Raw genomic sequence first — 27,526 nt, 5'->3', positions numbered from 1 at the left:
TTTTATTAATAATGAATATAGCATTCGTTTGGTTGAAATTGTCTAAATAAAACACTTAAACACTGCCTGTAACACTAACCAAATGTGCACAGAGTTGATCCATTGGACCAACTTCCTGTTGTAGAAAGGATACTGACTATAATTCTGGATTTATTATGTATCCACACAAAATGTGACAAGCTTTTAGCAAAATTTATCCTGTTGTACACAAAAAACATGAGTTATAAAAGTATTTATTGATTCAAGATATGCCTGTAAATTGACTTCAGCCTGGTACAAATCCCTGTCACACCAAACGTGCTCACCCTTTCAGCCGTGGGGGGCATTATAATGCAATGGTGAATCCCACTATTCATTGGTAAAAGAGTAACCCATCTTCCCTCTAGTCTTATACTGCTCAGTTAGGGACAGGTAGCACTGATTACCCTCATGTATATTTATGCAAAAACCAAACAAACTGACAAGCTGAAATGCAAGATAATTTTCATATGAAATAAAAATACTTTTGTCCACAGCATGGTTTGCATATATATAAACTCTAAAATATGTATCTATTATAGCTAATCAAAAACACCTTGCATATAAGAAAAAGGATCGACATCAATATCAATGACCAAACTGATAAGTATATTTATAACATTGATAAGAATTTTACAGTACTTATTCATTCATTCCTGGATTTAATGTTAATAAAACTTAAATTACTTGGTTTAAAAATAACCCTGTTGACATCTACTTTTATTTACGTTTTTAGTTCTCTTGTAACTGTTTCCTTCTCCTCAGTGGTAAGTCTGAAGTGTTATAATGCTAAAAATCAGATTTCAATACCCATGGTGGACACATCACTAATAGCCCCTTGTGCTTAACAATAAATATTTCAGTTGCAGGCAACAATTAGTATAATGTGTTAGGTAACAAGTACATCCCACTGTGTTGTTTATTAAAGGGCATATCAAATTTCACAAAGCTTAAGAACATGGATAACTTATGAAGTTAGTCAGTTCTTTGAGTGTGAATGCTGTTCCAGAAATTAGCTTTTTGAGTGATTTTTTTTTTTTGAAAATCTTTGACAGAAGAAATGTTTGGGTAGTCATTTAACACAAATTACCTATTTTCAAATCACACTTACTATACCAAGTTTGGCAATGTAAACTTTGGCTTGATAGTTTTTTAACCCATTGCAAAAAGATAAGATTGATAGTTAAAACTCTATTCCATCAGTTCACATTTTGGGATAGTTATAGGTAGTTATGTCCAAGAGAGAAATGATGGTGGTAACAAAGTGAATGGTTTCTCAGTTGTGGTTGATTTTCTTCATTGTTTCACTTTCAACCAGTTATTTGTGTGGAATACAAGAAACCTTTAGTTTTGATCACCACATATTGGTACCAAGTCCTTCCTCTGCACTGACCTGAAGTTTATATTGTGTATAACTCTAGAATGATGCAGGTTGACTACCAGACTGACTTGTATAATTCATTGTTTGATACAAGCAGCACATGAAATCACCAATTAAAGGTGTCTCCACCTGTTTATACATGTTAGAAAATAATTATCCCTTCAGTTTAAAGTCATTATTTTTCATGATTCACTTCAACCATAATAACTGTGTAACATTGTGCTTCAGCTTTGCTCTTTTTAAAAAAATTTTGCTGCAAGAAGAAAAGTGACATGTAATTGATGAATAACACAATGAAGCAAGGGGATTCAATTACCCCACAATTTGAGTTCCAAGTTTTAAATGTGTTGAAACATGAAAGTGTATGCCTTACTAAGATGGTAATGAACCTGACACATAGAAGTTGAATTATGTTAAAGTTCCAATGATTATTTACAGTGTGACTTCCTTAAATATGAAAATAGTAGCTTGGGTAAAGTTTGGCCAACAAACTATCACAAAGTGTTGATGATTACTTTATCAGGGTAATAGCAGTCAGTAGTAATGATAAACACAGCAAATTTAGTAGAAACATTTATTTCAACCTACACAGAGATAGAAACTACAATTTCAATAACACTGAAATATTTAGTGTTCATTAACTCTTATAAAGATTTATAAATACAATCCTTCTGGAGTGCCTTCATTCTTACGATATAAAACATTTTCTTTAGATTTTCTAAAATCTTCATTTGTTACCTTCATTCTTCTCTCTCGCAATGCCATTAAACCAGCTTCAGTGCAAATAGCCTGGAATGAAATGTATTAACAAATTAATATCATCCTGTATGTTTCTACTTCAAACATACATGAAATAAGGATAAAACAAACTCGACAAATGAGAGTCGGACAAATTGCAACTGGCTCACCTTGATGTCTGCCCCCGACAGATCATCTTTTGCCATGACGAGCTCATCAATGTTAACATCCTCAGCTAAGGTCATACGTGCTGAATGAATCATGAAAATTCTCCTTTTAGTTTTTTCATCAGGAAGTGGAAATTCAATTTTTCTGTCAATTCTCCCAGGTCTTATAAGAGCTGGGTCTAAGGTTTCAATTCGATTTGTTGCCATGATGACCTAAAAACAGAACCATAGTTAACATTCTTAGTGTATGTAAGGTTTTAATTAACCATGAAAACAGTTTATTACATAAACCAAGGATAAGTATAAACAAAATTTAGAACCACCTTGTTATTTTGAGCAGTTTTAAAGTTTTTAGACTTTATGTAATTTCAAAATGATGATCTGATTACATGGGTAGTGTTTAAAGTTCCTTATAGAATCAATTATACTTGCAAAACTTAAAGTATATTTATTTAGATAAGAATGAAAGCTTATAAAAAATGCTTAATTCTCTCTTATACAATATCAAACCAATTCTATGGGAACATTAATTTCTGGTTGCTTACTTTTTGTATTACATGATCTCTTTTAAAAAAAAAAATGGTAACAGCCACTAACATTTTATGTCAGTCAACAATTCCACTTTGTTCAAAAAGTCATTTAATAGTGTGAAAGCTCTAAGAGTAAAGGCTGGTTGTTACACTGTTAGCATGTCACCTTGTACAAGATCATATAAATGCACAAACACAATTTTGAGAAACAGTAAAGCACTTCCATTATTTTAGTAAATAAAATATACATAAAGCAAATATCAGTGCTTACTGAATTTGAAAATGAGAAATTCGGTTTTATTATGTTATTATAAAAAGATGTAAGAAAGATATCCAATATTTCTTGTTAAATTAAAATCAAATTTAATCGAAGTCCCAAAATCCATTTGAATAAGGGTGTGGCCTTGATGTTAGTATCAAGGTTCAAGGTTTGAGTTTTAATACACAACTGAACATGATCTAATCTTTCAACTATCTGGTTAAAAAGCAGTCATTTAGAAAGTGGATGTTCTTGACTGGTTGCCCTCCTTCTGGGTCAGCATTTCAAAACTAGAAATATCTACTCCTTATCTTGAGATCCCTTACTGAACCATTTGACTTAAGTATACCATGTCATTACGGTTGAAAACACAACATAAAATTATCAGCAACTTTTATTTATGTTTAGCTTTCTTAAACACATACTGACAATGACTCATTCTTGCAAATAAGCTTATTTAAACTTACAGGTAATTATAAAAAGTTTCATAGAACATTACAAAAGTTTCAACTTAAACTATTCTGTAACATACATTTAAAACCAAAGAAAAACATAACCAAAACTGAAAACAGAAGAAACAAAACACATGCATGTGCGCGCACACATTTTTTTTCTTCTAATAAACACAAGTCCAAACAAAAATCAAAAGGATCCCCAGGGTACAAGCTATATATAATGTAGGATTTAAAATGTACCCAAGGTTTTGGAGACTGGTAAACAAAGGTTAAGACTGATTGATGGTGTATCCCCACCGCAATGTGGGTCCTACTTCTTGAGACACCCTGGAGATCCATTTCATTTGTGCAGCATCTTTGATGTTTGTTTGGTCTTGTTTTTGGTTTTAGAAAATGTCATTATCAGGGGTTTGGATTTGCTGTTTCTAATGCAGTCCTATCTTTTGATTTTGTTTTATTTGACTGTTGAGTATTAATCTATATATATGTACACACGTACAAGGAAAAAAGAAGGGTGGATGAATAGGCATTTATATGTAAAATGCACCTTTAAGCCAGCCTGAAGTTGAATTTATAAAATATTCTTCTAATAATTAAAATGCAAAAAAATGCATTTTTCTTTGATTAAATATAACTCACAATACTTAATTTTGAAATTTACTGGCAACTAAATGACTAACATCACACTTAAACCTATTTGTTATGTCATGACATTGTCACTAACCTTAACATCTCCCCCGAGAATCAAATCCATCCAGCTGATTCAGAAGTTCCAGCATAGTTCTCTGAATTTCTCTTTCACCACCAGAATTTGAATCGTATCTATCAAAAATGTGAACAACAGTAATATTAAATAAAAATCTGGTCTGCATATAGAGAAAAGCTTGTTCCAACTTAGCTATAACTACAAAACAGTGTTGTTTAAACTTTGCAATATATTCTAGACTTTTGTCTGTAAATGGCTGCATTGAAAAAGCATTACATTATTAAAACTCTACACAAAAAAATGCATTATTTCAATGGATAAAACAGCACTGAAAAAAAACTTATCAAAATGTTATTGAATAAAAAATAGGAAGATACCAGCAGTGCTTGTTTTTAACAACTACAAGAGCTGAACTAAGGAACATGAATTACACAGTTTTACTGAATAAACTGAGCATGAGTAAACCAAAAGACTTATTTCAAAAACAAGGGAAAAGGAATAAACTCTGGAGAATAGTAGCAGAATTTCAAGAGCATAAGCTTTTAAATGCAAGAGACACATTAACTAAAATGGCTTTCAGGAAGTTAGAAAAAGTACTATTAGGGATAAAATTAAAAATACTGGATGTAATGAGCTTATTATATTGAGCAACAAATTTCAGACCTTGACTTGTGCAAATGAGAAACTATTAGAAGGAAAATAAATAAAATGGTCAGAGAAAGATGTAGATGTTATAATCTAAGTTTATATTTGGGGAGGTTATAGTTATAGGTGACACGTGGATTGGGTAGTCTGTGGAGTGAATAGGGAGAAAAGATTTAGATTATGCTACCCAGGGACACAAGGGAAGGATATAACTGACAAAGCAGGAGATATAATAAAGGGGGCTAGCAATGATGCAGTTTTTGTTGTGGATGTATGGGTTAATGATGTCGGAAAAGGTAGTTCAGAAGCTTATTGGTGAGCACAATAGGTTAATAAAGGTATTTTTTTTAAAAAGGCCATAACTAAATTACATCAGGTATACAGTTAAGAATTCATTGGTGGAATGCACTTATGAGTAGGTCACTAGGACTAAATGCTAAGCTAAAAATAATGTGGAAGGATGGGCAAATAGGATGGTTGGACTTGTGGGATCACTTCAATAGGAGAAAGAAGCTTTTTGAAATATTAAGGTAGGTTCTGATTTGTTTGCAAAGGTTATTTGAAATAGCTCAGATGTAAGAGAAGATTTAAACTAGGACTAGAAAATGGTAAGGATCAGGATAAACTAAATGAAAAAAAAATGTAAAGAAATGTTTAGCATAGAAAATGAGTATAGAAATAGTTCTTAGATAGGCCTAATTGTTATTATTGTAATGCTAGAAGTAAAAATGTATTCTCAAGATGGCTGGTATGAGTATTAAAACTTTAATTAAAATAAAGTACACAACAACATTTCAACTTTCTTAGGTCATCTTCAAGTTAACCCAAATAGATTTTTATGTGTCACATGAATACATTTAATGAAGCACTGGTTCAAATTAGATGTTTGTGATGTCCAAGTACAAAGTCTATCGTTTCTCAAAAATTAGAAACTCAAAATACTGATACTGACAAGCAAGAATATAAAACAAGAACCTCCTATCTTCTTTTTTCCTGATATATCACTACATTTACTGAATCAAACACAAAGACCCTGCTCATCTCTGTCCATTTTGATAATAGTCGCTTATATACATCTACTTTTGTCAACAGTATGTGAATAACAAATCATAAGCTCAGAATGTGCCCCTAGTGGATTTTCCAGCCTCTCTGAAATATACAGGTTGCAAATTCTTTCTTTTGATCCAAAGTTTCAAGTGGTAAAGTATGATTTTAGTGAGCTCGAAATTTAATATTTTTTTAGACCCAAATACAATTTAATTACTAAGCTTCATAAATTAAAGTGAAATTCTGTAGTATCGATATAAATAATTTATGATTTTTTTGACTATTTTAAAATATATATAAAACCTATAAAATGTTTTTGTTTGATACCCTGCAAGTGAAAAATTTTATAAGGTTTAGCAATCTACAAGCACAAATGAGTATAAAGTTTGTAACTAAAAAAGATGTTTGTTTTCTGTAATTCTGTATTAATTGTTTGATGTTTCAAGAAAAATAACTGAAAGTTAACAACTTGTTTGTAAATGGTAATATATACATATATTATTAAAACAAAAATGTGAGTGTACTTTACAAAATACTAGTCCACTAAAACACAGCTATGACAGGTCACATTGCAAATAGCTTTATATTATTGAATATGGTAACCTGAGTGCACATATACCACATCATTGCAACTTCTTTAATGTTATCCAGGTACTGCTGAAAAGTCAGTATAATAAAATCTATGAATATATAATGCTTTGAAATTTAAGCTACTTCAACTAAACACTTGCATCTTTGTGTTATAATCTGTAGTCATTCTAGAACAACAAAGCATAATTTATATTTATTTCTTTGTATTTTATGGTGGTTATGAGGTTGATCAAGTAAAATATAAACTTTGCCTAAACATACATCATTTGATAACTATCTGGAGGTCATAAAAATTTTGCATATGAAATTTGAAAATGTTCTAAAGCAAAAAGGAATTTTAAATTTTAAAATTACTCTGCTAATGTTGGACAGTCAACATACTTAATGAAAACATTTCACAAAAGAATATTTAAATAAAAAATCTTAATACTCCAATTTAAAAACCTAATACATTTTGTACAAAATCATTGTAATGCTTACCAAACACCTGCAAAATTTTAAAAATACAAGGATGTTGTAAAAAAATCATAAAATCATTACTCTCTTGGATATTTTTGTGATCATGAGCTCAGTGGATCCTACCTAGCCCATAATAGTAAAGATGTTTGAAATTGTTTTCTCTTGAAAAAAGAAGAGTTAAAGTGGATCTGATTGAGTTTTTTTAAGATTGTAAATAGAACTGATAGTACTGATGCATCATCTTTTTTCATAATTATCTCCAACAACAGTTGGACTAAGGGACATGTATATAAATTTTGGCAAGGTTAAAGTTACCTTCAGATAAAAGCAATTTTAATTTTCTAACAGGGCAGTTGGCTCTGGAATGGGTGGCAGTAAATATAACTATATGAATGATAAGAGGTAGTTTAAAGATACTTTTATTAGTTTTTAATTTAGTTTAGAGGATGAGACAGTAAAATTTATCAACAGGTCCCTTGTTGTCCCTATACATCATGTCATGTTATTTCATAAGAAGCTCATAAAATACATTTGTAGCTGAAGAAATGTCTAGACAAAATATTCAGTATGTAATTTTTCAATCACCTTAATATGCTGATGACTTTTTAAATAGCACCTGAACAACAAATATTAAATTAATAGCAGAAGAACTTAATGGTTAAATAATATATTTTTCAAGATACTCTTGTCTAAAACACACACATTCACAATCTTTTTCAAATTTTTAGTTTATATGCACCTTTTAATAATTTATACAATATGTATTGAGATTCAACATGAATAATCATGCATAAAAAACTGTATTTTTATAATGCAACAAGATGGAAAAAATTTTCAATTGTGAGATTTTTAATACTCTCATATTTTTTCTTCACAAAGCAACCAAATTCCCCATTTCTTTGGAATTTTTTACAGCTCCCGTTAATGCTACTGTCCCGTCATCCCTTTTACTGCAAGTAAAAGCACACTTCTCATATAGTGCCTTAGGTAATACACGAGTCACACAGACAAACCAAAGTTCTGTAATCAAGTTCTACAAAAACAATTCTGCTAATGCAACTTTATTTTGTTTTAACTCTATTATTTGAAATGGAATTCTGTATCTACCAATGTCCCACTTTTTCCTTCACTATAATAAAATTAAAAACCCACATCAAGTCAAAGCTCACTTCAACAGCTTATCAATTTTGCTTTGCTATGTTAAAAGAAATCTACATCTATTAGTGTAGCAGTTTTTATAGCATAAATGAGTCAAATTCTATGAATACAAAGCTTTGTATGGCAACAATATACAGTTTTACATTTTGACCCTTAAACAGCAGGAATGTTGTAGGTAACAGCATCAACTGACAATGACCACTGTTAAGGGTTAATAAAACAATGTTATGTGATCACAAAACACTAATCTAAAAATAAACAATTATACCAAAAATAAATGGAACATTTACTTTGATGAACAGAAAACTAACATTTTAAAGGGTCAGTTTTATCCAACCACAGGAGATAGAATTAATCTGCAATTAGAACTACAAATTATAAAATGAATCAAATTACAATGATACCTGCAAAATGCATCTATATAAAAAAAGCAGTAAGATCTGTTTAGTTATTAACAAAATAAGAAAATAGCAGTACTTCTGGATGTGTATAATAGTATTCTACAATAACTGTTTTGTAAAATAATATTAACACCTTAACAAAATGTCTGAATGCCAATTTCTAATCATGAAACAATAAAGTACATATTTTATATACATTGTAAACTATAACACCTGTCCAACCATTCACCTGTCTCCTGAAAATCTGTACACGCAGACAAAGCTCAACGTTTAAAAATAACAGGAGCAAGGACATAAATAATGTTGATGCAAAACCGACAATCCAGAAGAATAATATTCTACACTAAACTGTTAGGAATTAATCATAATATAATTTATATTCCAAAATATGAGTAGATTAAAGAATAAAAATGTAGATTTACCTACCTTATTGTTGAGCAGCTCTTAGCATGATTAAAATGCTTAACAATTACTCTTTGCTGTAGGTAGTATAAGTAGCTCAAAGATTTGGTTCTGAGTGAAACCAAGAGTGTAACACAATTAATAATCTTAAAGTCCATGAAATAATTTAAATTGATAGATTAACTTAAAACTGGGGACTGGTACTTTTGCTAATTTTATGATAAAATTGCTTCGTAAACAGCTTACCTTTTTGTACCAACTGCGTCAATTTCATCAATGAAAACAATAGCTGGTGCATGTTCTTCTGCAACACGAAACAATTCTCTTACCAATTTAGGTCCATCTCCCTACAACATTGAGAAGATAATCAATTATACTCCTAAATATTCACTCACACAAGATAAATTATGAAAAACTGTTAGACTTAAAACAACACTTCCACTTAATTAGAATAATCACATATATTCACAATAATCACAAAACATTTGATTTTTATGACAGTTTTAAACCAACTGAACTTTCAAATGCACAGCAGCTCTCTCAACACATGCTCAATCAATCTGATCAACCATATGACCTCTTTTTATTAATTTAGTCTATAGAGATTTAATGCTTCTAATTTTCACCACAGTGTGTGTACTTTTATAAATTTTGCAAGTTTTTCAGTTAACATTACAAGTCTTTCATGTATAAAATATAATATTTTTAGTGAAGTATTTTCAATAAACTGAAATGAAGATTTCCTCATGAATATACTGAGTATTTGTTTTGAATGGTCCATGTAAAAAGTAACTTTCATGTTAACATTTAAAATTATTTTCCTTATCTCAAAAACCTCAAATTTCCTTTGCATAATTCCGAAAACCTCCAAGATACATTTCAAACAGTTTTTTTCCAGAAAAACTTTACATTTTAGCTATTATTATCCCTACAGTTTCCAAATTCATTCTCAAAATGGAATTAGTCATTTTGACCAACCTCATAACCACCACAAAAAAATCTAAAGTACCCTTGCTTTTTTACTAGAATGACTTCAAATTGTAACATGAAACTAGATTCATTTATCCAAAGTAGTTCTACAGCTGTGACAATATACATCTATTTATAATTACATACATTGTTTTATTGCTATTTTGATTGCTCTTTGAATTATGTCTAACTGTACCCACACCATTACAAGTTGTAAACCACTTGGGGCACATGCAGCTCAAGTTACATTATTGAATTACATCACCCACAAGCTAATATGAGCTGCTTGTATGCATGCCTCTTGAAACATTTTTATTAAATTACTATTATTTATTTTACCTAATCTCATATCAACTAACATAAAAGGATACCTATTTTTATAATAAATAAATAAAGAAAAACATGAAAAACAAGAATTATTTACCCAATCTTCTTTTTTCTTGCTGTTAATTGTGAAGGACACTTAAGCCTTCTTTTTATACTAATGGTAATAATGCACTCAATATTTTTTTTATTTAACCATTTCACTAAGGGTCATGGATCATATGCCATGTAATCACATTTGTTGACTTGCATTCAAAATTTTTAGTGAACCACTATTTTATGTATGTCAATAAGTTTGGAATCAAACTGTAGATTATAATTCAAACTGTAATATACGAGTTAATTTCTTAACTTAAAAGTAAACATTAAAAGAATACCACTAAATATAGATTTTAGTGAGTCACATGATATGTTGAATGCAGCACAGTTTAAAATTAGATGTCTGTGATGTCAAAATAAAAAGTCTATAGCCTCATACAAATCAGGAACTTAAATTACTAATATGGAGAAGCTAAAATATACAATACAAACCTCATATCTTTTTATTTTGCTGAAATATGGTTTATATACTGAATCAAACACTGAGGACCAGTTCAACACTTTCAATTTTTTAAACAGTCCCTTATACTCTTACTACAGTATATGACATGTGAATAACCAATCAGCAACTTAAAATGTCCTCAGAGTGGTTTTCTCAGCCATTTTAATTTGTGAAAAGACTACCATATTCTTTCAATCCAAGTTTTCAAGGAGGTAGGTTGTGTCTTTAATCTGCTTGAGGTTTCATATTTCTTAAAATCTAAATACATTTTAGTTACTAAGCTTAACAAATTATTAAAATTAGTGGAATTTTAAGCTATCAGTGTAGTTATTTGTGATTTTTTGGGTATTCAACTGTATCTATAAAACCTAAAAAAATTATTTGATATCCCCACTGTGTGAAATTTTAAAAAGCTTAGCACCCAAGTACAAAGGTTGTAGCAAGAAGAGATAACTCTCTGCTTTACTTCTTAATTTATTGTTCTATATTTTAAGAATAACAAATTTAATTATTTCTGAATAGTAATAATCTATATACATTTATATAATAGATAATAATTGAAATGCAACTGTATATTACATAATACTAGTCCACAAAAATACAGCCAAGACCTGCAAGACTAAAGGTCAATATGATGATATTAGATGCATGAGTGCACATGCACCTCATCAATGCAAGTTATGTAATGTTAAGACACGACTTAAAAGTCAATATAACAAAAAATAATGTATAAATGTATAACATTATGAGACTCAAGTTACTTACACTACACACTTGTATTTTCATGTTATAATATATAGTCATTCTAGCACAAAAAAGCATAATTTACATTTATTTCCTAATTTTTTATGATGGTTAAGTGACAAACCCCACATAAAGTATAGAAAATAACATAAAACATATTCTTACTGAAAATATATATTTCAAGTAGGAGATTTCAGAGATTATATGAATAATGTTTGAGATTTTGGGATGAAGAATAGGTTTTTAATCATAACATGAAATAACTTTGCACTCAGGTTAGTAACAAAAGAGGCTCTATTTTCACAAAAATCTTTAGCAAAAACATTTCATTAAAAATATTTTCTTGATATATAATACTTGTAATCTTTACTAAAAGTCTACCAAAGTTTTTGAAGATGCACATGCTATATCAAAAGTTATAGTGCAAATACTTAACATGTGCAAATGTGTAGACAAACTCATATACACTATACCAAAACTTAAATAATGTATGAAAGAACATAGAATAATAACATGCAAAAAGCAGACAATTTACTCTCACAATCGCAAATAGTTTGGGTTTCTTCCTATGAGAAAAGAGCTGTTGCAAATGCATCAAAACTAGCTGTTGTTATTCATATGGGAAACAAAGTTTTAAGTTAAATCTATGCTTATCTATTCAGAACACAATTTAACATAATATGTGATTTAACAGAAAAAAACATTGGCTTTCTATTATTATAGGTAATATAACTAAACACAAGAGAGAACTGTTAACAGATCCTGAAAGGATGTGACAGGAAGGGACTCATTTTCTATTTCATAGTTCTGTAACTAAACAAAACTGAGGGCTATAAAAATTATGGATTTTCTAAACAACAATGACCTCACAGTAATTTATGTTTAACTTTTTGCATTTTCAAAGGGTGGTGGATAAAACAGAGAAGGCAAGATGCCTTCAGAAAATGCCACGTGTCACATTAGCAGAAATTCAAACTTTTTGTTTTCTTTAACATTGTATTGTAGAATTAAGAACTTATACATTATATCAAAATATGGATTATTAGCTACAATTTTATGCTCTCTTCATTCGAATAATAAACAAAAATTAGTTTCATAAACTTTTGATTTTAGGACACATAAACTTGGTGTCATGCACAGTAAAGAATGCCCAGGATGTAATCTTTACTAAAAGCCTACTAAATTATAGAAGATACACATGCTGTATCAAAAGTTATAGTGCAAATGTGTAGACAAACTGGTATATATTATACCAGTTTTATATTCTTTAACAGATTGTTTAGGCAGAGTATTCATGACAAAACTTTGTAGAACGGACAGCAACTGCCTGTTATGGAGACACAAGTACAGAAGATGACGTTTCTTGAAGACAAAAGGCGGAAGACTTTCGAAACGTTGTCCTCTACACTTATATCTCCACAACAGGCAGTTGCCATCCATTCTACAAAGACCATTAATATGTTTGCTGCCATAAGCCCCACCAACTTTTATTACAGACTATTTAACACACCAGTGGGTAAATGATGATTACTCTTCAAACTTTTCTTGTGGTATATCAGTTTGGAACACTGTGACTGCTCCCAAACACCACTTGAATGTTTAATTTTTTTGTATTTCATTTACTGTATGGCAACAAACATGTTAAGTCACTAGGTCTTACAAACTCAGACAAATTAAATGGTGAATATTTTTCAACTATTCTCTACATTCTCTGTTGTCTTGATTATAATCCAATTGATGAAAGCTAAATATTATTAGTTTGATTATAAATTCCTTTATAACTGTAGTCATGATTGTACACACAAGTAAATATGTAAATAAACATTTCACAAACTTGAAACTGGTACTGTTGTAAAAATAAAAAAACCAATATGTTTATGGCTATATATATATGAATTCCATGCCTTAAAAATCTTTCTCCATGGTACCTAGTTTAGAACTAACCAGTTACTTCAGGCTGTAGATTTAAACCCATGATTAACAAGTTTTCCTTCACTGTGAATTTAGAAATAACCAGTTATTCCTGTCTGTATGTTCAAATCTATAACTCATAGTTCTACTCTAGAACTTATCAACTGACTGTACATTTCAACCCAAACCTTCAGTAATTGTATTCCACTCCTGGTTGTGTATTCAAAAGCATAACTAGTCTCCACTGATTTTATTCTACATAAAACTTACCATTTATTAGTGACTGGGTATTTAATCCATAACCAGCCTCCCCTGACTGTGTTGTACTTTATAACTTACCAGCAGTTATTGGCTGTGTATCTCTCCCTCTCTGTCCAAGCATAACTTACTGCTCATCACTAGATTTTAATGAATTATGTTCAAAATTTTATTAAACTACTTTTTGTTTGTGTTATAACAATTAGAATAGCATAAAATCTTAGCCAATAATCCATATTTTAATACTATACAAGTTTTAAGTTCTTAATTTGGTAAAGCAATATTAAAAAAATCATGAACTTTCCCTAATGTGAGAAATGCAACATTAGTGCTAGAACTTTCCCTAATGTGAGAAATGTGACATTTTTGCTAGACATCCTCCTCCTCTCTATTTTATTAATTGTCCCTTCAATAAGTACAAAAGTTAATGTAAATTACTCACTAGAAAAATTTCATTGTTCAGACAAATCATAATTTTTATAGTCTTCAATTCTGTTTGATTGCATTGAAAATCAAACCCCTCGTGTCACACACACACTTTCAGATTTTAATAGTTCTCTCTTACATTTAAGTCTATATTAATGTATAGCCAACAGAAAGTCAAGGTTTTCATCTATCAAATTACATAGTATTTTATATTATTTTCTGAACAAAGAATTGTCAATTTCTTGTTTAGTACAAGCTTCATTACCACAGAAAAAATAACAACTAGTCTGGATGAATTTGTAATGACTTCTCAAATTGACCAACCTTGTACAAAGTTAGGGTAGTGAAAATAACAAAATATGCAGTTCTACTGAGAACAAGTATTTTAAATGTACTTCAGAGGTTTTAAAAAGTACACAAATGAAATTTGAGATTTTTGAAATGAAGAAAAATAATTTTTATCTTCATTTGAAAATTACCTTTCACACAGTAGCCAAAAAAAATACTTCTTATATTCATGAAAATATCTTTTCTTAATGTACTTAAAATAATACACTAATATGATTTTCTTTTATATGGGGAAGATTAACATTTACTGAAAATCTAATTTTGTGAAGGCATACACACTAAATTAGAATTTTTTAATATCAAAATTATAAAGACTTTAAATGAGTACAAAAAGGTCTTAGCCAATAATCCATATTTTAATAGTATAAAATTGACCAAACCTATGCTGAGAATGTTAAGCTTCTTAGCCACATTCCCTTGACTGTTTCCTACTTTAGAACATACTAATTGTTTGTGGCTGGGTATTTGACACTCTCTAAGAACATATTTTTTTCTGCACACAGATGTTTTAGTGAGTTACATTCAAAATGTAAATAAACTATTTTCTTTTCATAGTATACTAATAAATATAGCATAAAAACTTAACTAATAATCCATATCTTAATATATTTTAAGTTCTTATGTTTATAATGCAATATTTTAAAAAATCTAGAATTTCCCCACGTATGACAATTGTAACATTTGCTCCTTTGACATTCTCTTTGCTAATTTATTTACCACCCATCCAAGAAGCACAAAATTTAATATAAATTACTTACTGTAATATCATAATAATTTAGACAAAGCATAGTTTTCAAAGGTTTTAATCTTATTTGGTTACAAAGCCATGCAACAGATGGCCAGCCCCCTCTTGCCCTGTTCATGTCCTCTCTTTCAAAACTTGCCAACAATTCTCTCAGATGTTCAATACTGTATTACTTATAACAAATAGAGAGCCAAGGTTTTCAGCTTGTTCTACCTTAAAAATCACCACCTCTTATTGGCTGGTTATTTAAACCTATAAACAACTTCTTCCAACTATGTTTTATTTTAGAATTTATCTGCTGTTACTGGCCAGGTATTTAAACATGTAATCAACCTTTATTAACTGTGTTCCACTCTAGAATTTATCTGCTATTCATGGTAATAAGTTTAAGCTAGTAACTTACAAAGTCTTTCTCAATGCATACCAAATCTATAAACCATGAACAATTCATATTTATTTCTCAAAGTTGACAACTCATCATATCTTACATTTGTACAACTTATCAACTACCCTATGTTTTAAACACTTCAACTCACAAGGTACTTTTGAATGAGTTCAGAACCGACAACACGAAGAAAAGTTGCTGAAGTCTGGTTTGCCACAGCTTTTGCTAAGAGGGTTTTTCCTAAGGAAAAATAAAACAATTAACAGTGTGCAAAAAAAAAAAAAGTAATACTCAATATTTCCTTAACAGTTCAATCTTGTGAAACAAAGGAATACACTTCAGTAACAGACCTTACATCATGATGGTAAATAAACAAAAAAGCCTGGGAATGCTTGTCAAACAAACTGTTTAAAATATTAATATAACAGGTATAATAACCCTATAACATTTATACATGCCTGTCCCTGGTGCACCATATAGAATAACTCCTTTTGGAGGTTTGATGCCCATTTCCTCATAGTATTCCGGATGAGTAAGAGGCAATTCCACTGATTCCTAGATACACAGATTATGTTTCAATTTTTGTTCTCACTACAGTAATTTTCTTTACTATTTTCAGAAAACTGACATAACATTAAGAGAAGTTTAACTTTTACTTCCAAGTACATTAATCTAGATACAAAAAGGAACAGAGTTTAAAGATGAGAGAAACCAATTTATTTTTTACTTTCAGAATTTTCTAAAATTAATTAGCATAATTTATATTACATATATATTAGAAAGTAGTTAAGGCACTTGATAGGTAACATATAACAAGTTTTTAGCTTTATAAGCACAATACATAAAATACACGGTAGGCAGACATTTCAAATCACCTTAATTTCTTGGATTTGTTGATCTAGACCTCCAATGTCAGCATATGTTTCCTGTGGAGCTTTCTCCAGTTTCATGACAGTCACCATAGGATCTGTGTCATCTGATAAGACTCCAACAACTGCATGAACCTAAGTCAAATAAAAATCAGCCCTTTTTGATTTCAACTTAGTAGCATTCCACCAAAAATTTTCTAAATATATCTTTCCTTTTGCCATTTAGGTTTTTCTAATGGACATTACTGAGGCACTTTTCACTTTCAACTTTTAACAAAAAATAAATAAAAAACTGCTTTAATATTATACAAAAAATATACTTCAAAAAACAAAGAAAAATGAAATTGGTTGAGACTGCTTAGTTCAGCATAAGACTTGTTGAGATGGTCTTGGAAGACAAACCTACAACAAAGTATCACAGAAGGATTGGACAACATGTACAAAGACTTCTATCTTGCACTAACTCTTGCAGGGATTTATATGCAAAACAGGATAATAAAGGCATATATGGTGTAATTGGTGAGATGTTGTTCTTTCCACCTGTGCTACTTTTGTAAATAAGTCCTCTATGATGTTTTCCACAAGTGTTATACTGAACTTTATTTGCTCATAACGAAGATTGCCTAAATAATTATTATGATACATAATATGAAATTCACATATAATCAGGAGATATGCATCCAATTTTCCTTTAAGGGAACAAGTGCATATATGTATTCCAATACTACTTATGAAAACTTGGTATCACTATAAATTACAGACAGATAATAACAATTGATTTTGAAAAAAAGCGTAAGAATGAGAAGTTAGAAAACACTAGAATACATGAATTTATGTTGATCAAACAAGAAAGAAATCATTGGTAATATAACACATCATGCACACAGCAATATTAATTTGGAGTTGTAAAAGAAACAAAATTAGAAAAACAAAATTCAGATGGCAATGATGTTTTTCTTCCTTAATTATCTTGCATAACTTATAAAGTAGCTCATTTGAAATAAAACAATTTGAAGGTCAAAACCAGGCTATTAATACAGGTACTACACAAATTAATAGAACATGATATTAGACTGATGTCTATATATAAACTAAATGCATAATTTATCAACACACATTTATAAAATTGTACACATAAAATAAGTACATCAATATCGTCAGATATACTTAAGAGATTATACTTCTTTCACACTTTGAAGATACTTTTTAAAAAATGAAACACTCATTGAAATTAAAAGCTATTACAATCTTTGATAATAAAGGTGAAGAAAAATATTTTTCTTCACAAAAGTAATGCTACAGGATTAACCAGAAGAGCACACATACTTTGTAAAGTGTTTCTTACAACTCGAGCATAAAGGTGTTATTCAGTTTTCAGTATCTTGCTTTATACATTTTGAAATATATACATTTGAATTAAGCAAAGATTAAGAGATAAACTAACCCAATTTTTTTTTGCTGGCATTGTTCCACTAACAGCAGTAAAAAGCTACTTTACACAATAAGAAAATTTAAAGAGTTGTGACATCAACTAAGGTCATTATTTTGATTATTTGCAAATGTATGAAATCCTCCTTCACAAGCTATTTGTAATGGAGCCCATAACATAGTAAAAAGAAATATTTGTAATCAGTAGACCTTTAAAATATTTATAGTAGTTAAAAAATCTCTTACATGTAGTGTAAGGTACATAATATCTTTTTTTTTAAACATCCATGTCTCACAGCAACATCAGTTTTTCTTTGTAGGAAGAGAGCTGAACTTCAGTAGATACCATTTCTACTTTAAATACCACACTGTATGAAAATAGAAATTCAACTCCTTAGTTTTTTTTTTACTATGAAAAAAAATGTTTGTTTCTGTGCTTATCATATAAATTACTAAATTTAGTTGTTTTATAAATGAAACTAACTTACCTTGTGATTTAGAAGTACAGAACATCCAGGTTCTAGCTGATCCTTATCAACAAAAGAAAGTATACTAACATAGTGTTCACTCCCCACAGATGTTGACACAATAGCATGGTTGTCGTCTATGATTTCCTCTAGGTTTCCCACTGACATTGGTGTACCTCTTAGATCATCCACTTTTGAACGTTCCTCCTACAAACCCACAGTAAATAACCCATCAAGTAAATTAAGTTATTCACAGTCAAATAAAAATTATCATCCACAAGTTTCTTCATGACATCTACTTAAAAATACTGTATACAAGCACAATAATAAAATAAAAACTTGCCTGCAGTTACACAGAGTCATACATCAGAGGATGACATATTCAGTAACTTAAGTTTTAGTTCACTTTTCAGGACTTAGTTATTTTTTCCAGTCTTTTTATTATATCTTTTAACCATTTTGAACTTACACGTGATCAAAATTGACAACACTTAACAGGTAAATGAAGAACAATTTCACTTCACAAAACATCATGAAAAAAACAATGAAACAGAAATAAAAGTATAGACAATACAACTAGCAAAGAGCTTGCTATACTGGTTTGAATGTTCCTGTAACAAATTTTCTAAAACTTATCTGACAATCAGCAGTCTCAATGTTTCTTTCCTTTTGAAAATTCCTTCAAGGCATTCAATTTCACAAACAGCATGATTTTATTAAAGTTTCTAACTTCTCTGTTCAGTAAGGAGTCTTTTTTCTTTTTTCTCCCCTTAGTAAGAATATTCAACTTACCTTGAACATTCTTACATTAATTTCTTTACACTGTTTTCTGATTGTCTAGATATATACACGACATCTTTGCCTTGAGCTGTAAATGTCAGCACTGCTTTAACACTGACCTCATGCAGGATCACACAATTTTTGAAAAATTCAATTATAATGTGTCTTCCAATAAATGACTTTTCATGCAAAAAAAAAAAAAGTCCCTTTCAACACTAGATTGACCATAAGAAAGAATTAGGAATCTTTTCACAACACTCCACAGCTGCTGGTACTCATTTTTTTACACCATATGTTCTGTAGTTGATTAAGGGACAGGTTATTGTTTGTTTGTTTTTTATTGGGATCTCAACCTCACTGGGAGACTGCACCTCATCTGATACAGGTATACTCTCTGCTCATCAGAATGCTTTAGTATCTTACATTCAAAATTTTATTAAACTAGTTTTTATTTATGTTATAACAATTAGTATAGCATAAAATCTTAGCTACTAATCCATATCTTAATAGTATAGAAGTTTTGAATTCTTAATTCTGTAAGGCAATACTTAAAAAATCCTGAATTTAACCTAGTGTGACATGCATGAAACATTCTCTAAGTATATTTCCTTCTCTTCTTATCCACCATCCCTCTAATAACTAGAAATTAAATGTTATTTACTTGCTATAAACCATCAGTGCTCAGGCAAACCATAAACTTTATAGCCTGCAATTCAGTTTGGTTACAGAGATATTAAACAGAAAATCAAACCCCTACTGTCACATCCTCCCATTCAAGATTTTTTAATAGTTCTCTCTTATATTTAATCATATATTACCTATAACTAATAGAAAGTCAAAGTTTTCAACTATCAAATGACACATGATATTACATTGTCTTCTGAACAGATAATTAATTTCACTTGTAATACGATTTTGGTTCCCACTGGAATCACAATGGCTAGCTTGGATGAATTTGTAATGGCTATTGTTGCATAGTTGGAAAGCCACAAAAATTGTAATTTTTTGAAGAAATTGTCTGTTTTTGCATGGTATTATTCTACGTTCTTTGGTAGATTATTTAATTAAATAAAAATTACTGAGTGCATTACTACCACTAATATTAAGAAGTAGGACTAATGTCCTTAACAACTGAAAGCAAGAAAAAGAGGATTGGGTATACACTTCATTTCTTATTTTTTGTTTCTTTATTATTATAGAAACAACTAAAATGTAAAAATAGGGATCTTTCTTAGGTTAATGACTAGATTAGGTAAAATAAATAACAATAATAAAATAAAAATGTTTCATGAGGCTTGCATGTGACAGCTCATAGTAGCTCATGGGTAAAGTAATTTGTTAGTGTAATATGAGTGGTACATTTTCCAAGTGATTTACAACTTACAGTAATGCAAACACTAGTTAGACATAGTTCAAAGGGCAATAACATTTAATTATAAATAGAATTATACTATTACAAGATTAATACTAATTAGGATTAAAAAAATGCAGTTTCATGTTATATTTAAAGTCATTCTAAAGAGAAAAAAAAAAGAGTAATTTTGATTTATTCCATTTTTTTTGTGGTTACTAGGTCAGTCAAACTGACCAGCCATATGTAAAGTTAGAATTGAAAAAATAACAGATAAAATATAACGTTTTACTGAAAACAATTTAAATGTATTTAGGTTTTATAGATTACAAAAGTGAAATTTGAGATTTTTGAAATGAATATTTTTTAAATCTTTGAACACAGATTATTAAAAAAAAATAACATATTCAAGAGCAAATCTTTTTTTTTTATTAGAAATACTTCAATAAAAATATATTTTGTGTGTGAAAATCTCAATGCTTACTGAAAGACTGACAAACTTAATGAAGATATATACATTATAAGTTACTAGTACCAAATTTATAGCCTTTAAATGAATAAAAAGAGGTCATGTTGTCAGCCAATTTGACCGAGCTCATGTCGAGAGTTAACGGGATCCATGGGTGAAACAGAACAGAATGGTAGTTCAACTTCATCCAACATCTGGTGGTATCAGAATTGGGCATTTTTCATTCAGTCCACAAAAGAAGGAGGGATATTGGTCAGGAGACATATGAAGGCTCATTAACTAGACCATCTCCAAACAACAGTTGATCCCCCTGGAAAGCATCTGCAGGATGACAGGTAAGAGGATCATCTGAGCCTGAGGGGCAAAATGCAATATATATATGTATATATATAGTCCTTACATGGCACAGTTATACAACCAAAACCTGGTAGTATCTGGAATTGTACATCTGATCAGCAGCAGAAAGTGATGTATGTCATCAACAACTGCAAAATACCATAACCTTATTCTCAACTGAGTGGTGTGATGCATCACTCAGAAGGACAGTACACCATGGTTCACTGCTACAGTTAGGTATAGGTGGCAAAAACCTCCATCCTCCACTAGAAAAAAGTAAGTAAAATGCATTGGAGGATTCAGGGAACTGCACCACTGGAGACAGTGCAACAGGTGTCCCTCAATACTCCATTTAAACACCCAGAAGCATATGGAATTGAATATCAGGTCCTTGGTAGGAAGAGTATTATTTTTTATATATATTGCATAGAAATGAGCAAATGTATCCCTATAGTAACCCTTTTTCAATAGGCTTAGTATGATATACATAAATTTGTCTGCACATTTGCACATGTTAACTATTTGCACTATACCTTTTGATGCAGCATTTGTATCTTCACAAAATTTAGTAGACTTTTAGTAATAATTAAAAGTATTTTGTAAACAAAAGAATCACTTTTTAATTAAATATTTTTACTAAAAATGTTTGTCAAAATAGTGTTTTGTTACTATTCTGAGTGCATAGTAACTTCAAGTTATGATTAAAACTATTCTTCATCCCAAAAATCTAAAATATTATTTACATAATCTCTCAAACCTCCTACATACATTTCAAATGTTTATTTTCAGTAAAACTTTGTATTTAGTTATTTTCCATACTCTAACTATGTGGTGTCTGTCATTTAACCATCATAAATAATAAGGAATTAAACAAATTGTTTTTTTCAAACATGAATGATTACATATTATAACATGAAAATACAAATGCTTAGTCTACATGGCTTAAGTCTTATAACACTATATATTATATTAACTTTCAAATCATACCTTGCTAACATTACTACTTAGAAATAAATTACTAAACTTATTTTTCTTAAAGTATAGAACAATCAGTCAAGAAGTAAAGCAATCAGCTATCTCTTCCCACAATGAAAAATCAAATAACAATGCCAACCTCATGTTTCTCTTCCTGTGGTTTTAACCTTTCCTGATTCCTGAGAAACTCTTCTTCCATGAGAAGATAGTCTTTAATTCTCTCCAACTTGAGAAGTTTTAACCGACATCTTGTATGGGGGGTTACTGATATTAAAAAAAAGGGACAATAATCACATACACACACATTGTATGACAGTAGTTTCACATGATATACTTAATAGATATAAAACAATCATACAAGTCAAGATCTTTTTCAAATGGGCTGACACATATTTGTATAACACAATTTATTTAAAAGTGGAAAAAACATTTAAATGATCATCAATAACAGAAGCTTTTATAACACACTATACTTGTATACACACAAAGTAACTCAGCAAGAGAGGGGTGTAAAAGACAGTGGAAAGAAAAAATATGGTGCAACAGTTTGAAACATCCAGGACTCCATCAAATACAGAATCTTAAAATATGTTGGTATGAAATACTCAGGTACTACAAAAAATCCAATGTACAGGTTAAACTCCTCCATTATTTCCAATTACTTACTTAGCCACCACATGGAAAGGGAGGATCCAATATCCCAAACCAAACCCCATTAGAACCCACCCTGTGTGATACTTCATATTTTATCCTACTATCTTATAAGCAGGACCATGAAAATAGTTTAAAAAAACAAAGAAACCTCAACCTCAGTGAAGCCATTAACATAAAATATGAAACCCCAAAAACCAAATCCTAGAACTCCACATGCCTAATTGAGTTATGGGGAATATTTTAATCCCTCCTTAGTAAAGGAGCTATGTCATGCAAATATGGACACTCCCACATCACCCCGAGCCTGCCTGTCAAGATTGATCCTTTTAATTCCAAAACTGTGAAAGGAGTTTGTGGATAAGAAAAAAACACAACTATACAACAACATTTTTAAAAATAACCCAATGTTCATTCATTTATTTTAAAAAACAAACAAATATATTTTTAAACAAAATACAGTAAAAAGTAACTATTAAAAGTTCCATACCTAGAGGTAATTTACTAGCAGCTTCTGGACCCTTGGTTTTTCTCTTCTTCTTTCCCACTCTGGTGGGTACTGGTGGTTCATACTTTCTTCTCTTGTCCTTTATTAAAACCGTAGCAAATTTGAATGTCAAACACAACAGCAAGCCTGCTAAAGTATCAGTAAGTACTATACCCCATTAGTAGATCTTAAAATCTATCACATCATTTCAGCCAAAGCCTTAATGCTGCAAGTAATTACTTAAGTTTGTTTTGTTTCTCTTCACTTTTGCTTAATTTGTGGTTGTGCTATTAGTCACACTAAAACCAGTTTCTTGTATTAGTATATTATGATTATGCAAGAAGTTGAAACACAACAAATATGAGATAAATAGTTACATAAGGTTAACACTTTTTTAACACACTGTTCTTTATTTGGTTCCGAATTTGTGTTTGGCTAAACTTTTATTTTTATGACAATGCCAAACTGTTTCATTTACTAAAACACCAGCTTAATCTCAGAATTTCTCAAATAAACATAATTTAATCATCAAATAGAAAGACGCAAACAAAGAAATAGGTTAAACTCTACAACTTTAAATAATTTTACTTACAAAATTGTGTAAACTTTTCCACACAAACTTAATTTTTTTAAATACTACAGAATTCAAAATATTACTACCATTTTATTCTTTCTTCATTTTGTTTGATAAAACTCGTTCCTATTCAAATATTAAATTTAAAAAATCCCCCCACTAATAATAAACATTCACATGCAAATATACCAATATGTAAAAATGGTCCTCTAATATTGCAGGATTATCCTGCAGATCCTCTGACATGAGTACATTTATAAATATATTCATTCTGATAAAAGCACTACTGGAACTCTATTCATGTTTTACTATTACATAAACATAAAAAAAAACATAAAAAACATACTCAAACATAAAAAATTGCTAAAATGTTGAACTCAATACAAAAAAAAACAGTATTAGTAGTGACTATGTTAAACAACTCAGTCAGGTGTAAAATAAACTTAAATATTTGTTTCAAATTAAATCAGTAGGATGTAACTTTGTTAGAATTTACTACACTGGAAAATTTACAAATAACTATAGTTTTTAAAATATTTCAATACAAGGTTACTTGTGGTTTTGAGAACGATCTATTGTCCAATTGTTAATATATGTATTTTATCAACTCCAAATAATGTTTGACAAACATCAACAATTAAAATTATATTTAAACAGCTTTTTAGTCAAGTAAACTGTTAGTACAAGGCTGTTTAATAAAATATATTTCTTGCTTCTACACGTATCTACTATTCAAACATGTTTTTAACTTGCTCTTATTTAAATAATCACAGTTCAGAAAAAATTAATTTAAACTTAATTATTGACTATCTCCAAATAAAAAAGTTTAATTTAAAAATACTATATGATATACAATTTTTTTAATCTTTCACACAGAGCAAAAATTAATTTTCATTTACAAACCACACATAGGAGAATTACAATCTACAAATATAAACTATGAAGATTTAAGAAACACTCACCTTATCATCTTTTTTGTCTCCTCCAGAACTGCCACTCCCTCCTCCTTGAGATTGATTCTGACCCTAAAAAAATTGAAGGGATAAAAAAGTGAAAAATCTTATGTTATCACAAGTTTACATGCAGCTATCTTGATCTCATGCAACTGTTAAGAAAAAAAGTACACATAGTGAACAGAAATTTGTTTTTAAATTTTGGTTCTTAATTACACCATAGCCAAAACATTAATGTAACATTGCATATAAACTTTATATAGAGACAGTTTTATATAAAATAAAAATTAGTAATAGCTATATAAATTATTAAATATATTAGACATAAAAAGATTCCATGAACTACATATTTACACTTTTTTCCTAAATGGAAAAAAAACTTCTACCTCATTTCTCAAAATGTTGTTTGTAATTTTATGTCAATGAAATGCAATGTTTACACATACAGTAAAATGCACCATTTACTATCTTAAGAAATATATAAAAGAACACTAAAATATATACACACATACAGATTAATTCTAGTATGTCAATTAATTATCAGCAAGCATGAATTCCTAATGAACCCAGAGAAATGTTCTTAATATATACTCAAAACACTAACCATCCATGCAATATTACTTTGAACATCAAATATTGAGGAAAGTAACAATGTTTTAAATAAATCAGTAAGTCATCTAAGTAAAACGTTTGAATGCTTTTATAGCTTTGAACAATTCAATCCTTTCCAGATGGTAAAGCATCTACCAGGTGTCAAGTGTATATCAACTTTTGAAATTTAGATAAAAATAATAACTATATTTCAACAATGTTTAACTATAAACTAATTTAGAACTAAAATTTTGTCATTTTGCAAAGAAAAATGTTCAAACTTTCATTTCTTGATAGCTTCAAGGATACTTATTTCTGAAAAGCACACTAATAAATTTTTCTGCCTATTCCAAATTATACTTATACTTGCAAAGCAACTAACATCAGTTTAGAATATAATTATCTGTTTTGTTTCCTATATGATTTTCACTTTATTTTACAAATTTTATTAGTGCAAATACTTGGATCCAGTCTTTTATTTGATCTCACAGCAAGTAATTTGAGCAGCTATTAATAAAGCCCAACTTTAAACATAGCAACAGGTAAAATTCATACACCATTGGGTTTTGGTTGAAATTGTCAAACTATGTGCATTTACTTAGCAATTACAGCTGCACAAAAATAAACAATTTTTAGCTGAATATGTATAGTTCACACTTATAGTTCTGTTTTCAAAAGTTACCAAAAGCAAGAAAAAGTATAACTAACATTATAACTGAGCTTAAAATGCCTTAGTTTAGATGTTGTGAACTGTAATACAATATTTTTATTATGAAATGATACAAAAGTTTAAAAATGAGATAAAGCATTATTGTACTATTTTTTTCTTGTAGTTCAGAAAGTAAATGTATAAATTTAATTGAAAAACAAAACACATAAGCACCCTTTATTCTTTACAAAAAAAAACTATTTTTGAATCCCAAGGTTCACACTACCTGATGTAACTGAAGAAAATTACACATATGTAGGCAAGTTCTTTTTCATGTATATGATAAAGTTTTATATGCAAGAATTTAATGAATAAATTTATAACTTAATATAGCATCTATAATCAACATGAGTTTAACTATACTACTAGATTCACAGTTAATAAACTTGATCAAAAATGTCACATTATACTTTTACATTTGCTGGTGTTCCAATTCTAACCTGAGCCGATATACCTTGTAGAGTAAAACAGATTTGGGATATAAAACTCAGATCATTTAAGTGACAAAAACTTATGAAATGATTTAAAATACTGAAATTCTGTTTTATCATAAAATTCTCGTTCAGTGTATCATAAAGTTACATCTAACGATTTATCCACGCCCTCACACTACAGAAAACGTCCTACATTTGGCTGGTTTTGATCGTTGATATAATACGTTCATCAATGTAGTGGTGTTCAACGAATAAGATGAAACTTAATATTTTAAATTCCACTTTAAAAAACTTTGTAAAGAATGGTATTTTTACTTTTATTTTTCGATGTCACTATCAGCACACAAGCTACTTCTTTACTGAATGTGTGTTAAACTTACTGTTAACCTTTAACCTCGCTTTTTTTTTCCATTGTACACAATATCTGTAATTCACAAAATAAGAATTGATTAAAAACAGTAACATAAGTCTCTAATTAAATGCATACAAATTAAAACAATCAGAATACTACTACAACCTCACCATTCCACTTTGTCAAAAATTTGCTTAATAATCGTGACTTGTAGCGCTACCTCGTTACAAATGATAATTTAATGTGTCGTGGATATTTTACCATAATAAAAATAGCAAAACTATTTAAACTAAATGATAAATGATATTATGGTTTTAATGTGTGATTTCATGGTAAAAATCAACATGAACTATTTTTAATTATTAAAACATGCAATTTATGCTAGATTATTTGAAGACAATATATAATATATTATTTTTTGGGGTCATTTTAAGAGTGTTCATTCGCAACTGCGAGAATCAAATTCATTATGTTTACTGATCTAGTCACGAA

At 29.6% G+C, this 27,526-nt stretch overlaps 1 protein-coding gene across 1 annotated transcript; it reads right to left on the bottom strand.

Moving 5' to 3' along the window:
- Positions 1–1,959: 1,959 nt before the first annotated feature.
- Positions 1,960–27,278, bottom strand: LOC143226691 (26S proteasome regulatory subunit 4-like). Its single transcript, XM_076458006.1, is given in 13 exon segments — positions 1,960–2,188; positions 2,308–2,517; positions 4,273–4,287; positions 4,289–4,370; positions 9,204–9,304; positions 15,760–15,848; positions 16,067–16,163; positions 16,484–16,612; positions 18,394–18,579; positions 22,423–22,547; positions 23,425–23,521; positions 24,958–25,020; positions 27,205–27,278. Coding segments are annotated over 13 exon segments (1,332 nt in total). The 5' UTR covers positions 27,208–27,278; the 3' UTR covers positions 1,960–2,053.
- Positions 27,279–27,526: the final 248 nt, after the last annotated feature.

The sequence above is a fragment of the Tachypleus tridentatus genome, chromosome 1 (genome assembly GCF_004210375.1).
Source record: "Tachypleus tridentatus isolate NWPU-2018 chromosome 1, ASM421037v1, whole genome shotgun sequence".
Classification (NCBI taxonomy): Eukaryota; Metazoa; Arthropoda; class Merostomata; order Xiphosura; family Limulidae; genus Tachypleus; species Tachypleus tridentatus.
The sequence above is the reverse complement of the archived record's forward strand: the minus strand, read 5'-3'. Positions and strand labels throughout refer to the sequence as shown.